Genomic DNA, 14757 nt, shown 5'->3' on the forward strand with positions numbered 1-14757 from the left:
CAGTATTCCGAGTATGTGAGCTCTGAGAAGAAACGTGCATATTCAAAACACCAATATACTCCAGCACAAACATAGAAGTGACAAACATCAGCTTCTTTTAAAACTGCTGAGAAAGCCAGGATATGATTTAAAGATGAAAGTCCAGTTTCATTTTTAACCCTCGTACCAGCAAGCAAGCCACATCTGACCAGCCCAGGCCACCCTTTCTTCATATGTTTTCAGACCTTCTCAGCTTCTGTAGCCTGGTACCCGTAACACATGCTGTGAACCACCACTTTAAATGTTTGTCAGGTTGCTAAATAATGTCAACATGTAAATGTTTTACAATGAAATGTGCACTTTATATGTTTGGCCTTCTTTCAATAATCGTGCAATAAAAAGTTTTCGTTTGACTTTACTCAATTCTCGAATGCTGTATTGTGAAACACTTTTTCTCGCATCCGCGTGCACACAGACACACAGCGTTTTTACTACTTTTGCTATTTGTGATGAAAAGTGTTGTGCTCAACAAAATTGTGGATTGCATCAGTTAGTGAGTAAAAAAAAAAATGATGCAAGAAGGATCAGCTTTGCAACATTAGCATGTCAGCAGCTGATTGTGGTGATTTGAAGATATTATTTGCTGCCTTGTATTCAAGTCCCGCCTGTGACGGGGGAATTTTAGCATCAAAACTGTACAATGGTAAATGGTGGAGCCATGCTGTCCACTCTATATACAGTCATTGGCTAAAACCTGTTTTTTATCTTTACAATCCATCCTGAAACTGGGAAATTCAGGATATAAACTCTGCACAGCAGGCTGTGGCAGGATAAAGGAGAGAAGTCTGCACACAAGTGTCAAATTAAATCAAAGACATGATGAAAATATTCATCTTGCCTATCCTGCTCAGCCAGAGACTTGAGGGGTATTGCACAAAAGTAGGATAAATACATCCAGGATAAATGAGCAGGCGCGACTTGAATAAGCCTAGCTGGCGCTTTCTCGGATCCATTGGTTTCACGTTTGGCGAGCCAAGATGAAAAGACGTGGTTTAGTCAAGCCAGGTGTGGATCATTTGGATAAGTGCGCGTTCACAGCCTTCTTGAGAAGACCACGAGATCGATCACAGAATCACAGATTGAAAATGGAACAAGGATGTGCATCTTTCTTCACGCGGGATGAACAGGCAACTCTTCTTCAACTATATGAAGAATTAAACATATAATCCAAAAGAAAGGCAACAGGAGTGTGTTTAAAAAAATAAAAAAAAATAAAAAAAAAGAAAAAAGAAAAAAAGGAGAGGGAAAAAGCCTGGCAGTTAATAACGGACTGGCTTAATGCGTAAGTAGCGTGAACACGTACAATTAAGAAACTGTACTCCACACACTGTTATAATTACAGTTTAAGGATGCGGAGCTGATGACTTTTCAAGTCTGCTAAACAATACTTGTGTTTTTCGTAAATGTGGCCCGTAGAAGTGCGTGTTACTCAGGTTATTTGAAGTATAATTCAAGAGTATAGAGTTCAAAGAAAATTTCAACTCAGTGTCAGTTATCTATTGAATCCAATGTTCTTATGTTGTGTTCTGTTTCATCCCTCATCTGTCATGAAGAAAAAAATGTCTGGCCAGAAAAGAACCTGGCAGCAGGTGAAAACCAAATATAAAAATATTCTGAGCAATAATCAAATGAAGCGATAAATTTGTTGTCTGCTGAGAATGAATTTCTGTACGATTTTAGCCGTGAAAAAAAGACACATCAAACCAGCACAGGGGGTGGCCCACCAAGCCAGGACCTGACCCCAGCAGAGGAGCTGACACTTGACTTAAATAAAAAGAGGCCAGTGATGAAGGGGATCCAGGGGGGGACTGTGACAGATAGTGATATACATATTAATTAAACCTCTGACAGCAATTTGACAAGCTGTCTTTATTGATATTGCAATAACAGTAGGGCTGACAATGAGACCGAATGAATGAATAGAAAGATTGTTTAAGTTAAAAAGTGGAGTCAGAATGATGTGGGACCCTTTCACTCCTAAAGGTGGAGTCTTAAAATAGGATGATTTTCCTATTTTCAGGAGACAATTAAGACAAAATTATATTCTGTCTGTTATATTGTAGTCCACTCCATTTCAGTTATTTTTCCTTTTTCCCCCTCTTTCTTATTCTGTAGGTTTAGGGTTGTTTTTTAATTTTTATTTTTTACATCAGTTTGGTTTAGTACCAATTTCAGTTAGACCTGTCTTTTTCCATTTTCTTTATAATAATTTTAAACCTTTTATTGTAGGACTTGTATTAATAAAGAAAGGATTCTCAACTGTCTGTGTTAAAAGTTATTTTTGTCTTCATATAATCTGTGTAAATAAATGATACTAAAGTCAACCAGCAAATGCAATGACTACAGTTGTAAGATTTGGGTGCAGGATGATTAAATGATGTAATGTGTAGAAAAAGCACGGAAATGCTGTAAACCATGATCATTTCTTACATTACAGAGAGCAGAGCCAGTGCAGGATTAATCTTATCCTGGTAGTTAGCCTGGTCTGGAGCAGGCTAGCTGCAGAGAATAAATCACCATGGTAACTTGTCTAGGATAAACTTGGCCAGCTCTTGTTCAAAAGACTTGAGAGTAACTTCATCCAGGATAACCAATGTTTGCCAGCTTAATCCCTTATCCTGGTTTTGTGCAATACCCCCTTGGTCCATCTAATTGCAGGCCTGATGCATAGAGACAGACAACACCTTATGCACATACCTGAACAATTAGCGTATTAGCCCATCCGCTTGGACCTAATTATTTGAAGGTCATCTTACCTACATCTTTTTAAGCCCCTGAATTAAAATGAAGTACTCAAAGCACTTTTGATTTTCTCCTTAGCAAATTTGCAAACTAGTGTTTTTACTGAATTATTGTATCAAAATAATTGTACTTGTACTCAAGTGGTCTATTTCAGTCCTCTTTCTGACCCTGTCCCCAACTTAATAAGTTAGCCTTGTTAAAGTCTGCGTCTTTCATTGGTAAACAACAACTGGGGCCAAACTGGAAAAAGTTTGACCCAACTTTGTTTTCCATGTTCTTGTAAAACTTCTCTCTTACAAGCCATGTAAGTTTAAAGAAATCCTTTATAGATTGATAAATTTTGATAAAGATTGGATGTGACAGCCCTCCCACCAGCAGGGCAAGCTATTTTGTTTGTTTGAGAGCCAGGTTGTGACATTGGATATATTACATGTTTTTTGTACATGAAGGGAGCTCAGCAGAATTTACCAGGCATCAAAGTAAAATTTGAAAGTACAGTGGTTTAAATTCAACAGTTTTCAAAAGCAGAGCTTAAAATCTCTGAAATAATGAAAGAGAGTAACAAATAGAGATAGACCGATTATTGGCCGGGCTGATTATAGGGGCCGATATTTGGCATTTGAGGCATATCGGCATCGGCCTTTTTTTTTTAAATCCGGCGGCCAATAAGAAGCAAATTTAAAACTGTGTTGTTGCAGCTCTGATGCAGCCGCTTTGCTTTCTGCAGTCAATACTCAGTCCCCAGCACTGTCCCACCCACAGTACCATCTGATTGGTTACAAGCAGAGCCATGGCTTGGGAAACAGCCAATCAGCAGTGCAGTTACTTCAGTTATTGTAGTTACATTGAAATTTTGCAAAACTTTATTTGCTGGCGAAAACTTCAGCTATTTATTTTTTATGTTTTCATTTAACTTTATAAAATATGCTGCTAAGCCTGGGAGCTAAGCTCGTTCTTTAAGGTATTTGAATGAAGTTGGGTGTTGGAGTTTGTATTAATCAAAATTTTGACACCATTATTTGCACTTTGACTGCAAATATTGGCTTTAAACATAATCGGTATCGGCCCGGAAAAATCCATATCAGTCTATCTCTAGCAACAAATAAACCCAAAGCTAGTATATTAAACTGTTTATTGCTTAATACCCTACCACGCTTCCCTTCCTCAGAAGGTTAAACCTGAGAAATTGTGAACCACTCATTCTTGCACTAACCTTCCTCTGAACACATCACTTACATCCTGTTCCTTTTCAATGTGTCATTTCCTGTTACAGTCAAACACACACGTTTGAGGAACCACAGCCTCTGTACCAGTGATCGTGTTTTCTTATCCTTTGAAGCATGAGCTGCATTTTAAAAGGACTCCTGTTGGCATGGATTACTCTGAACTCGTGGGTGTGTTCGGTTACGCTGCCACAAATCACAGATAGGAGGTTCATCGATGACTGTGTACAGGAACACAACAGGGCTCGGTCTTCTGTCAATCCGCCTGCAAGCAACATGCAGCATATGGTAGGCATGATGGGCAGTGAATCTCTTAGTAATATCATTTTGGTGAACAGGACATTGAAAACATGATATCTGCAAAACCTCACTGGGTCTACAAAACAACATCTAATAGCAGGTTAAAATGAGAAAAAGTTATCATGGAGAAATCGCATGCATGTGCATGCTTCATAACACCTCATCAGAAACCAAATGTCGATGTTAGCTGAGACTATATCAATGCTCTTTACAGTTACTGGGAGGTGCAACTGCAACTAGATGCTGGTCTTCTCCTATTTTTCACTCTTTAGACATAGCCCAGAAGAAAAGTGAGACAACCTTTACAAAATGAAATAACAAAAAAAGAGAAAATTGTTCCAACTTCTGCTTTGCTCTCTTTTAGACATGGGATAAGGACTTGGCCATCACAGCAAGGAAATGGGCAAGCAACTGTTTGTTCGAACACAACCCCAGCCGTGCGCATCCCAAATTCACCTCTGTTGGAGAAAACATATGGACAGGCTATCCACCATCTATTTTTGAAGCAACGAGTGCGATTAAAAGTTGGGACGATGAAAAACAACACTACAATTACAGCAGCCAAGCCTGCAGTAAAATGTGTGGCCACTACACACAGGTCAGCATACTTTTCTTTGAGTATGTGTTTCAGCAAACTGTGGCTTTTCTGGAAATGTCTGACTGATTAAAATAAAACACAAACAGGAAGAGATCTTCGTGTTTTTGTCTGTGGCCTGCACTGCGTAACTGAACCCTTCATTGTCTCTAGGTTGTGTGGGCAAGCAGCAATAAGGTTGGCTGTGCTGCCAACCTGTGTCCAGGAGGTGTCAAAGAATCTGGCTTTGGTACAAAGGAAGGGGTCATTTTTGTTTGCAACTATGCTCCAGCGTAAGTTTTATACATCTTAAATCTGTGAGTGTAAAATGGTGAACATGTAGGGCTTAACCCGTCAGGAATAAAAGGGCTTCATGATGTTGGAATATATTTGGAGAAAAGGCTCCAGGCTTGCTCTGTTACGATTTTTGCTTCTTTGAAGTCAAAATGATTTGAGAGTTAGCATGAAGGTTATACACATGTCCCAATTTTTCTGTTGCAAAAAGGAAAAAGTGTTCAGTATTTCCACATGGCAAGACAGGAATGTGTTTTCACCTAGATTATGATTTTACATGCAGGGGTAATGTGAACAGGAGAAAGCCATACGAGTCCAAAGGGTCAGCCTGCTCTGGATGTGAGGGAACTTGTGTGAACAATTTGTGCAGTGAGTATCTAATCCAGTTCTGGGTGATTCAGACACTCCTTCATGAAATATTATTAACGTTTGTTCAATCATTTCTTCATTCATTCACAAGGTACCGAAAGGACTTCAGAAAGTGGATCAAACTATGTGGCTGTTCTGGTAGTCCGGCCCATCGCTCTCATCCTCACCTTCATTGCAGCTTATGCAGTCAAGCACTTCTACCCCGATATCTTCTGCTATGAGTAAATCACCTGCTGTGACCACAGATGTCTGCGAGTGTATATTTATCCTAAAGGTACAAAGCAGGCAGCTGGTTTGACTAATTGTTTAAACTGTGTGTCATCTGTATAGATGCCTTAGGCCCTCCTCACACGAGGACAGCCCCGTGTTGTCTTGGAGTCGGCATCAACACATATATCGCCGTCTACACATCGTATTGTACATAAGCTTGTGCATTTATACGACAACACAAAACTGTTGTCAGGTTGCCCGTCTGGTTCTGCTCCGAGGCGGATTCCACGTCAACAAGTGCTGAAGCACGCGTAACATGCTGCGTCTCTGCATGAGCACTTGTTGATGTTGCCGTAGCTGGTGTTGTTCATGCATTCTGAGAAAATGTTGATATAATAGTCAAAGCAATATTTGTAGCTGCTGGAACAATATCAGAATCAGAAACCTGCAGCCATTGTTGTTGTTGTTTTGTGTGATAACGTGGGCTGGGGGGCGGGGAGTAGGAGGGGTGCTATGAGGTCACCGTCTTTTCTGGACTTATCTGTTTATACCAAATACGGCATGAAGATATCCACCTGCAGACCCGTTTTCAAAAAAAGATGCAGAGTCATGGACAAATATGCGCCTCCGTGTGTCGATAGTCGATAGTTTATTTTACCGGAGTCGTAGAAATTCGTACTTGTGTAAAGCCCACCTTAGTCTCTGATGCATGTGACTCTTCGCCACATATCTTTCCTCTCTGTCTTTCCTTTCCTAGGTCTTACCCTCTGTGCTGTAAATTACAACATGTATGCTAACAGCATCTGGCTGAATTCCTCTACCCATCGATCTAGCTTTTAGTGACTGTATCACATACTGCTGCAGCAGAGGAACATCCTGCAGCTGTGTCAGGCTCTATAATGCATGAATTTTGTTTTGTTAATAAACACACCATTTATTTTGCTCATTTTCAGACTCTTTTGTCCTTTAAGTTTCATTTTAAACTGTTGTTGTCCACTTGTGTTTAGGGAACAAAATCATCCGTTGCAGATGAACAACTCAAAAGAAATGGCCGCCACAGCCTGTGTTCAGAAAAGTAAATGAAAACTGTCTTAACTACAGTTCTAATAAGAAAACAAACAAAAAAAACAATTATTAAACTTACTTTTGTTTTCAGTCTTCACTGGCTGATTCCCAAATCAGGACTGAAGGGAAAGCTACAAAAAAATAAGATCCTAGTCCTTGTTATCATTAATTTTATTTTTTTTCAACTGACTGAGTTTGACCTAACAAACCTGCACCTGTTTATACTTTGAAATGTTTACTGTACAAAATCAGGACTACAGCAGGTAAAGAGGAAGAGGACAGTATCAGTCAATAGTGGTGTGTTTGTCTTCTCTGACTGATATTTGGTCAACCAAGGGGTGAGAACAGTGAAAGCAAATATGAGCACTCAGCCCTTCAAAATGAACTGTTCCAATAAAAACATCCATGACAGTTTGTGGTCCAAGCACGAGTTCAACGTCATGTGTCTTAGAAATACTGTCCACATGGTGCACATCAGATGCGTTTGTCGTCAGCCTTTGCTCTTCTTCTTTTTGTTGGTGGTGCTGCCTGCAGAGGGTGCTGGGTTCACAGGTGGAGCTCCCAGTTTCTTTGTTTTGGCTTTTTTCACTTTCTCCTTGATGGCATTGATGTCAAGTTTACCTTCTGTAGGAGCTGGAACACAAATCAAGGTAGAACAGGGTGTGGTAAGCGGAGGACAGTGTTAACTTGGCTTGGCTCTTTACATCAAGGTTTGTTTAATTAGTTTTACCTTTGATCGACTTCTTCATCAGAGGCTTCTCTTTAGGAGGAATAAAAGCTTTGTTCCTCTCTTCTTGCTTCTTGGTCAGAGCTTCTGCTTGTTTAACCTGAGAAAGTGGCACAACAGTCACAAACCGTCAGTCCCCATGATGAAATCCTTTTCTTCCTCTTCAAGGACAAGATTATGCTTCTTTTAAAATATTTGAAGACTGGTGCATATGTATGTTTTTTATTGTTACATGTGTTGGAAAATGGGCAGGGAGTCTGTTTTCTTAGGAACAAGGAAGACTCATACAACCAGAGGCGCAACAAGATAAGGTTTGGTTTGTTTATCCAGGAAGTTTAGTTTGATAAAACATGGATGAAATGGGAGGAGCCCTGTTCAGGTTGATTTTGACAGACTCCAGTGATTTAGTTACAGAGGAAATGTCACACACACATAGCTTGATGTCACTGAGAGCTAAGATTAGGGAAAGATTTGAAGGTCACCTATGTTTGTTTTAGAGATTTGAACTGTCCTGAGTCAAGAGTCAAGCCTGCAGAATTTGCTAAATTGCTACATAGCATAAACTCAGGAAAAGTTTAATTTTGTTTAATTAAATTTCAATTCTGTTGATGCATCAGACGTGAGTAGATGCAGCCCAGCAGGACATGGCTGTACTCAGACTCACCTTGATCTCCTCCATCTTCTTCCTTTTTTTTACGCTTTCACGCAGGAAGAATTCTCCTGTTGCAAGCTCCTTGTCAACCTTAAAGCATGAGAACAGGAGTTAAAATCAAAGTTTAGATGTCATCTCTGTACTTTACCTACTGTCAATAAATGGCTTCAAACATGGGGAAAATCTCTCAGGAAAGCTTTTCTCAGTTATTTGTCATTCAAGTCTTAAAACAAAGCTTGTAACATTTGACTTTCTACCCTAAACCCCTAATACAAGTAACCATATGACAGGATGTTTTTAAAGATAAAAAAGGACCAGATATTCTGTGATCTAACCTGGCTCTCTGGCTGTGATGGAGGGAATGGCGTGTACTCCTTCTTCACGCTCTTCTTCTTTGGTTCTCGCCGTTTAGTCAGGTTCTTGTGTCGGAACTTTGGAAGGAAGCGTTCCCAGCTCTGCATCCGTAGGTCAGGGTCTTTAGCAAGCTCTCGTTTGATCATGAGGGTCTGATGACCACCAGGACACAAGAAATCAGGTAGTGGGGGAGTGAAAAATGTTTTAAAAAGTGATGCTTTTATGACATTGGGTTGTAACGTTATTAGGAGGAAATTTAAAAGTTATTTTGATTGACTGACACAAATGATTCACACAAATTTAGAGGTTACAAATCTGTGCGTTTTGGTTGAGACAGTGTATTTAGTTATTTGAGATGTTAAGACAGAAAGCATGCTGGAAACAGTTTCAAAGAGTTTTAATGTGCACACAAGGTTGGCTGATCCTCTTTCACAGAAAGACGCGATAACAGCTGGTACCTATTTATCTATGGAGGAGAGCATTTACCGGTACGCTACCATCATATATCACCTCCTTGTCATCTTAATCCTGGTTAATTTTTAACACTCAAAAGAGAGACTGGTTCACCAGGTTCCCCTTGACCTTACATTAACTGCATCAACGCTGCAAACCCCTGGAATGTTTTGCAACATGACCTGAATTTGAGCCGTTGTATCCCCTTTTTTCTTTTTAAACATTGTAGACAAATTATTATTCTTAACCGTTTCAGTTGTTGACTAATCATAGTAGTTATTCTGGCTTTTTAACTATTCTAAGTTTATTTACTCCTGTGGTAGCCTTAACCAATTTTGTTAACTCATGTTGTCAATTTTATATGTACTCTTGTCATCATTGTAAATAAGGATCACCATCAGTGATTTCTCAGAGAATTTTAAATACAGGTTGGTAATACCAGTTGCTGTGTCTTTGTAGCAATTGTGAACCCACGACTTTCAAAAGTCCAGGTACTCTTAATATACAGGTTTTAGCAACAACTCCAGTTGTCCAGCTTAAACTGCACTTCAACGGTGTTGACTAGGGGGTCGTTTTTTTTTTAACAAAACTCCCTGTAGATATATCTACATGTATATATCTACATGCAGACTCTTTTTATTTCAAGGAAAAAAACACCTTTTTCAACTCGTAAAATAAAATTAGGCCACATCCTACATATTTCATTCATTTACAAATATCAGCCAGAGCTTTGAAGCAACACGTCAGAGTCACAGCTTGAGAGCAATGATGGCTTTGAATGGCAGAAAGTAGAAAAAAGCAGAAGGAGAAGGCTCAAGGACAGAAAGAAATTCAAAATAGTTTTTAAAAAAGTATTAATAAAATGCAATCAAAGAAAATTAAAGCTTGCTAAGATGAAGTCATTATTGTAAGCTAGAGAGAGAATATGTGAGATTAAGTATGAGACTTTAAAATAAATCCTAATTCTGGGAATGAAGTCAGATTTACAGAACATATTGTGAGATAAAAGAAGGAATTATGGGCAAAGTTAAAGAAAAGAAAAACTAAATGAAGTATGAAACAAGTAACTATAATGAAAACATATTATTCAAAATAATGAAAAACAACTTCACAGAATTAAATTAATTGTGTGATTAAGAAATTGAAATTATAACATTTAAATTTAAAACAATGAAATGAACAGCCTTGGTTATTAAAAAAATGAAAAACTAAAATCAAAACTCAATTTTTTTAAATAAAAAGTTAAAATATGCAAAGATATTTCTTATGATATACTAAATTATGAAGTTGTTTAAAAAAAAGGTCATGTGGATGCCTTTGTAAGTCATAATCCTGAGACGGTCATAGTATGAGAAAAAAAGACAACTGATTCTTTCTTTTGCTTATATTAGATATTTGATTTCCAATCTTACTTATACTTTTTGTTTTGTTTCAAACTAGCAACGTCCGGCTGTTTGAAGGATATTTAAGATCTGTCTGCACTATCTGTCCTTCAGCCTGTGGCTGCTTCAAGAATCAAAGAGATGATTGTGAAAAACAATCTACCATGCCCTCAGCTCCAGGTTGAGCCGCCCTTGGCTACAAACCCAGAGAGATATTTTTCAGTCACAAGGTCAAGAACAAGGATGGATATCATCTTCATGGGGCATGAACGCAGCCTGCTCAAACATATTTGACAGCCTATGATTTACATCACAGAGCTGAGGCTGGGCAGAGTCAGCCAAGGTTTCTGTCAGCAGTTGGAACATACCTTGATGTTATAGATGGGGTGTATGTTCTTCATTGTGTCCATCACCACTTTTCGCACCTGAGTGATGAAAAAAGAAGCATAAAAAAACATCCAATGCTTAAGCTGATTTGTGGTTTAAGTAGTCAAGGTTTAATTTTTAGTTTGATAATCAAATTACACCCACACACACACATTACACATACACATCAGAGCTCTAACAAAGCCCAGTTACATCAGACTGTTTGGGTTGCAGTGAACATATGAACACTTGAACGCACACCTCACCTCTTTCAGGCCGTTGAAGGGTCCAAGAGCTGACACGGTGTTTCCCTGCACCATCACGTAACAGTTGGTCAACAACTCCAACGCCTGGAAATAAATCGAGGAATGATCATAAGACAAATGTTCAACTAATACAACTGCTTTAACAGGTGATAAGTACAAGCAATGCTGCCACCTTGTGCTCACGATGCACAACAACAGTAATTTTTCACAGTGTGGCTCAATGAAACATTGTTAAACCTTTCTTCTCGCAAGCTGCATTGGTTCTAAATTAATGACACAATATGAAGTGGCCTGAAAAAAACATAAAATGTTCTCAAAATATTCTGACTCAAGTCTCACCAAACCTGATTTTCCCCCGTCACGCTAGGGCTGAATGATATTGACAAAGTGTCATATCTCAATATTAATGCCAGATACAACATGTCCACATGTGCTGGTGAAAACAAAGCATTTGTCGACAATGCAGTTTTATTCGTAGCATCATCACTACTGTTGATTTTGCAATATTAATATTTTGAATTTTCATTTCTAGAAATAGAGACAATGATAATATATATCTCACAACCCTACCTCACACGAGAGCAAAACTCAGTTGTAATCATTTTAGAGCCAAAAAGCATAAATTAAACAAGTGGAAATTGTAATTCAAAACTGTTTAAATTAGTTAATGGGTGAGTAATTGAGAACATACCTGAATAAATCATCAAACCAATAGATAAGTGGAGTTACAATGCAATATCAAAAAAATAACTTAAAGCATTTAATTAAACACCTTGTTCATGGTAGTGTTGTGTGTTTTTTGAATATTTATGTTGTGTTGAATGTTGTTGTTTGTCACACTGTTTTATTGCAGTTATTACACAGACTTTTTATTTATTTTATATTGTTTGTTTTTTGCTCCCAAATAAAAGGGTCAGGTGGAGGTGCTTTTTCTTAGAATGCAGGTTCAATGGTGCCACTTTAAAGCAAATCCATATAAGAAGTTACAAACTCCATTGAGATTGACTGCTTTCAGATGGCACTTGCTGTAAAGGTACAACACCAAAAGGAAGTGTGTCCTGCAATGAACTTGTCATTTAGAAGAGTGTTTGTCTCATTAGGCAATTCATAGCTAAGGGCTCGAACAGTCAAAGACAAAGAAAGTTAGATATCATAACGTATTGTGCAACATCCAATCAAGTATGAGCAGTGTATGTTGTTTTTTTTAGTTTGGTACTTACTTTTAAAGTAGAGCCTTTGGGACCAATTAGCCGCTGCCTTCGCTTCACAAACCGCTCCCTGTTCCTCACTAGTGTCCCAATTTTGATGATGTCACACGCCATGTCATCTTGTAATATCCGCACAGCCTGGGGGCAAAAAGTACAGATAATTCATGAGCAGGCAGTAATTAAAAGAATTCAGCTTCATTCGCAAGTCAAAAGATCATCACATGGTGTATACTGCACAAGATCCAGAGAGGAGTTTGAATAACGGACCGTAATAAGAATATCGTGGTCGTAATGTTTACCTGTTCAAACGGTACACTTCTAGCCAGCAGCTTGATGAGATCTCTCGCTCTCACAATTGCGTAGGGATCAAAAGTTTTCTTAGTGGTGCAAACAGTGATGCTTCCCTCTATCAGGTCAAGAGAAGCTTTGATGTGCTAAAAAAACACAAAAACAAAAAACAAATCCATGTTACACAAGGCAGGAACATTTTAAGTGTGAACCAAATGTGTTATAAACTTAGCAGTAACTCTTGGGCGAGCAAAATCTCATTACCAATACTCAATTGAATGCTATATTTTCAAAAAAAAGTTTATATAGTCCTGAGTGAACTCACTGCCTCTCCTAACGCCTTCTCCACAAGAGGCCAGCACTCTTTCAGATAGGCTTCTCTGTATTTGGGGAACAGGGTGGCAAAGCTGCTCTCATCCAGCAGGCCGCGAGGATTGTCCTCTCTGGTGAAGGAGGGCTCTTTCCATCCATCTGGAACTGTCAGGAGTTCGGATTCATCTACTACAAGACAGAAAACAGAACACAAAGGGCTTGTTTTTTATACGTTTTATTATTTTGTGATTTTAACACTGTGAACACGAAAAACTACCAGGTCATTCCAGAAATTTTGTCCTAATGTAATTGTAGTGTGTATGCAAAGTAATACATTTTTATTTCTATATCCGATATTGTGTTAATGATTTTCAAAGAACGACAACATCCGAAAAAACTTACTTATCGTTATTTTGGGGGAGTAAATCGACCTGAAAGTGGGTTGGTCAAAGCAAGTAAAAAAAAAAAAAAACAACTTGAAATATCATTTTCTCTTCTCGTTTTCTTTTTAAAAGCTGCGTGCTTTGCGGCTAACATGTAAACACGGCGTAAAAACACAGAATTAATCTCTGCCTCGCTGCCAGAAACTCAGCCGATAAAAATGGAGAGTGACGGAATATAGAAAATAAAAAACTTACCTTGGTTTTTAGTCTTTTTAGATGTTTGTGCCGTCTGAGCTTCACTCATGCCGTCTCTCGTCGTGGAGGACGCCATTGTTGTGCACCAGCGGAAGTGACGCACTTCTTCTTCTTCCGTCGAATTTTTGTTTTCTACACAGTAAGCTATTTGAGAAGATGTAAATCACTACTGTTTTGTTTTTCTGTTATTTTACATTATTTTACCTTTTGGATATTGACAGAGTACCATAGTCTGTGGTACACTTTGGAAATTCTCATGTACACTCCAGACCAGTAGGCGGCAGAAATACAAACACATATTGTTTATGAGACTTAAAGAGAACTCCCAAGAAGAAGACGAAGAACACGCTGGGGTTAGGAGGGGTAGAAGGAGTAAAAGGGGGGGTTTAGGCGAGTTTGATTCTGGTTTAGGAGTATGTGATGGGGAGGACAAAGCCAGGTTTCAGATTTTTTTTTTTTTTTTTTTTGGCTGATGAGAAATGAGGCGTTCACGGACAGGCCAACAATCCCTCCAGCCGTTACATAAAGTTGAAGAGACTGACAATGATGACATTTCCAGTTCATCATGGGAGGAAGAGAGTGACACTGAGGAGGATGGAGTTTTTTCTGATGTCATAGGTAATGATGATAAGTGGTAGGACAAACTTAAACTTTTTTTTAGTATGTTTGACCATTTCTCTGTTTAATATTTGTGATTATTTTAGTGAACTGAGTATTCCCGTGGTTGCAGGGAGCCTGTAAATACATTTATTTTTACCTTTAATTGTTTCAGTGTCCTTCCTATGCTCTCAAAAAAAAAACATTTCTAACTTTTTAATCTGTTGTCATGCACTCAGCAGCCTGGACCTTCCCTGAGGAGGCGCACAGAAAGAGAGCATTGAGGGAAGAGTTGTGCGAGATCCAGATCTCCTCAGGCCTCACAACACCAGCCTTTAGAGCCCTGGAAAACAGAGAATTACCCCTGAAAACAGAAATTTCATGCCTCGCAGAGTGCCTGAAGCCCAGGTGAACCTCTTTGCATCCCATTTGCCTCCAGACCTTTTCAAATGGTACTTCTCTACAAAAACAATGAAAATGCTGTGCAAAAACACCAACAGGTATGCAGAATACAACCAGCAAATGAGAAAGAAGTACCAATGGGAAGAGCTTGAAGTTTGGGAGCAATGCAAATTCTCTGGGCTCCTTATTTACACATCATTGGTTTCACTGCCAAGTATCCAGGACTACTTGAAACACAACAGTATCATATTTTAGCCATTTCCAGCAACTATCATGACCAGGGATAGATTCAGGCC

At 38.8% G+C, this 14757-nt stretch overlaps 2 protein-coding genes across 2 annotated transcripts; one reads left to right on the forward strand and one right to left on the reverse strand.

Annotated features, from left to right (window-relative positions):
• Positions 1 to 4059: 4059 nt before the first annotated feature.
• glipr1a (GLI pathogenesis-related 1a) lies at positions 4060 to 6633 on the forward strand. The gene is made up of 6 exons (XM_074698685.1): positions 4060 to 4292; positions 4669 to 4902; positions 5053 to 5171; positions 5456 to 5541; positions 5633 to 5792; positions 6509 to 6633. The coding sequence occupies exons 1-5, from the start codon at positions 4122 to 4124 to the stop codon at positions 5764 to 5766; spliced, it is 744 nt and encodes a 247-aa protein (XP_074554786.1). The 5' UTR covers positions 4060 to 4121; the 3' UTR covers positions 5767 to 5792; positions 6509 to 6633.
• Positions 6634 to 6648: 15 nt separating this feature from the next.
• Positions 6649 to 13584, reverse strand: krr1 (KRR1 small subunit processome component homolog). The gene is made up of 10 exons (XM_074698686.1): positions 13463 to 13584; positions 12838 to 13013; positions 12524 to 12658; positions 12237 to 12362; positions 11017 to 11100; positions 10753 to 10809; positions 8531 to 8701; positions 8208 to 8285; positions 7547 to 7643; positions 6649 to 7449 (listed from the first exon to the last, which is right to left on the reverse strand). The coding sequence occupies exons 1-10, from the start codon at positions 13536 to 13538 to the stop codon at positions 7307 to 7309; spliced, it is 1143 nt and encodes a 380-aa protein (XP_074554787.1). The 5' UTR covers positions 13539 to 13584; the 3' UTR covers positions 6649 to 7306.
• Positions 13585 to 14757: the final 1173 nt, after the last annotated feature.

This window comes from Halichoeres trimaculatus, unplaced genomic scaffold (assembly GCF_033239565.1).
Source record: "Halichoeres trimaculatus isolate MK-OKI-2021-1 unplaced genomic scaffold, fHalTri1.1 fHalTri1_scaffold_21, whole genome shotgun sequence".
Lineage (NCBI taxonomy): Eukaryota > Metazoa > Chordata > Actinopteri > Labriformes > Labridae > Halichoeres > Halichoeres trimaculatus.

Coding starts and splice junctions, on each gene's coding strand:
- krr1 (XM_074698686.1), bottom strand. CDS start 13,538: ATGGCGTCCTCCACGACGAGAGACGGCATGAGTGAAGCTCAGACGGCA. Junction 13,014..13,462: donor TAAAAAGACTAAAAACCAAG/GTAAGTTTTTTA, acceptor TCTGTCTTGTAG/TAGATGAATCCGAACTCCTG. Junction 12,363..12,523: donor GAAGTGTACCGTTTGAACAG/GTAAACATTACG, acceptor TTTTGCCCCCAG/GCTGTGCGGATATTACAAGA.
- glipr1a (XM_074698685.1), top strand. CDS start 4,122: ATGAGCTGCATTTTAAAAGGACTCCTGTTGGCATGGATTACTCTGAAC. Junction 4,293..4,668: donor CAAGCAACATGCAGCATATG/GTAGGCATGATG, acceptor GCTCTCTTTTAG/ACATGGGATAAGGACTTGGC. Junction 5,172..5,455: donor GTTTGCAACTATGCTCCAGC/GTAAGTTTTATA, acceptor TTTTACATGCAG/GGGTAATGTGAACAGGAGAA.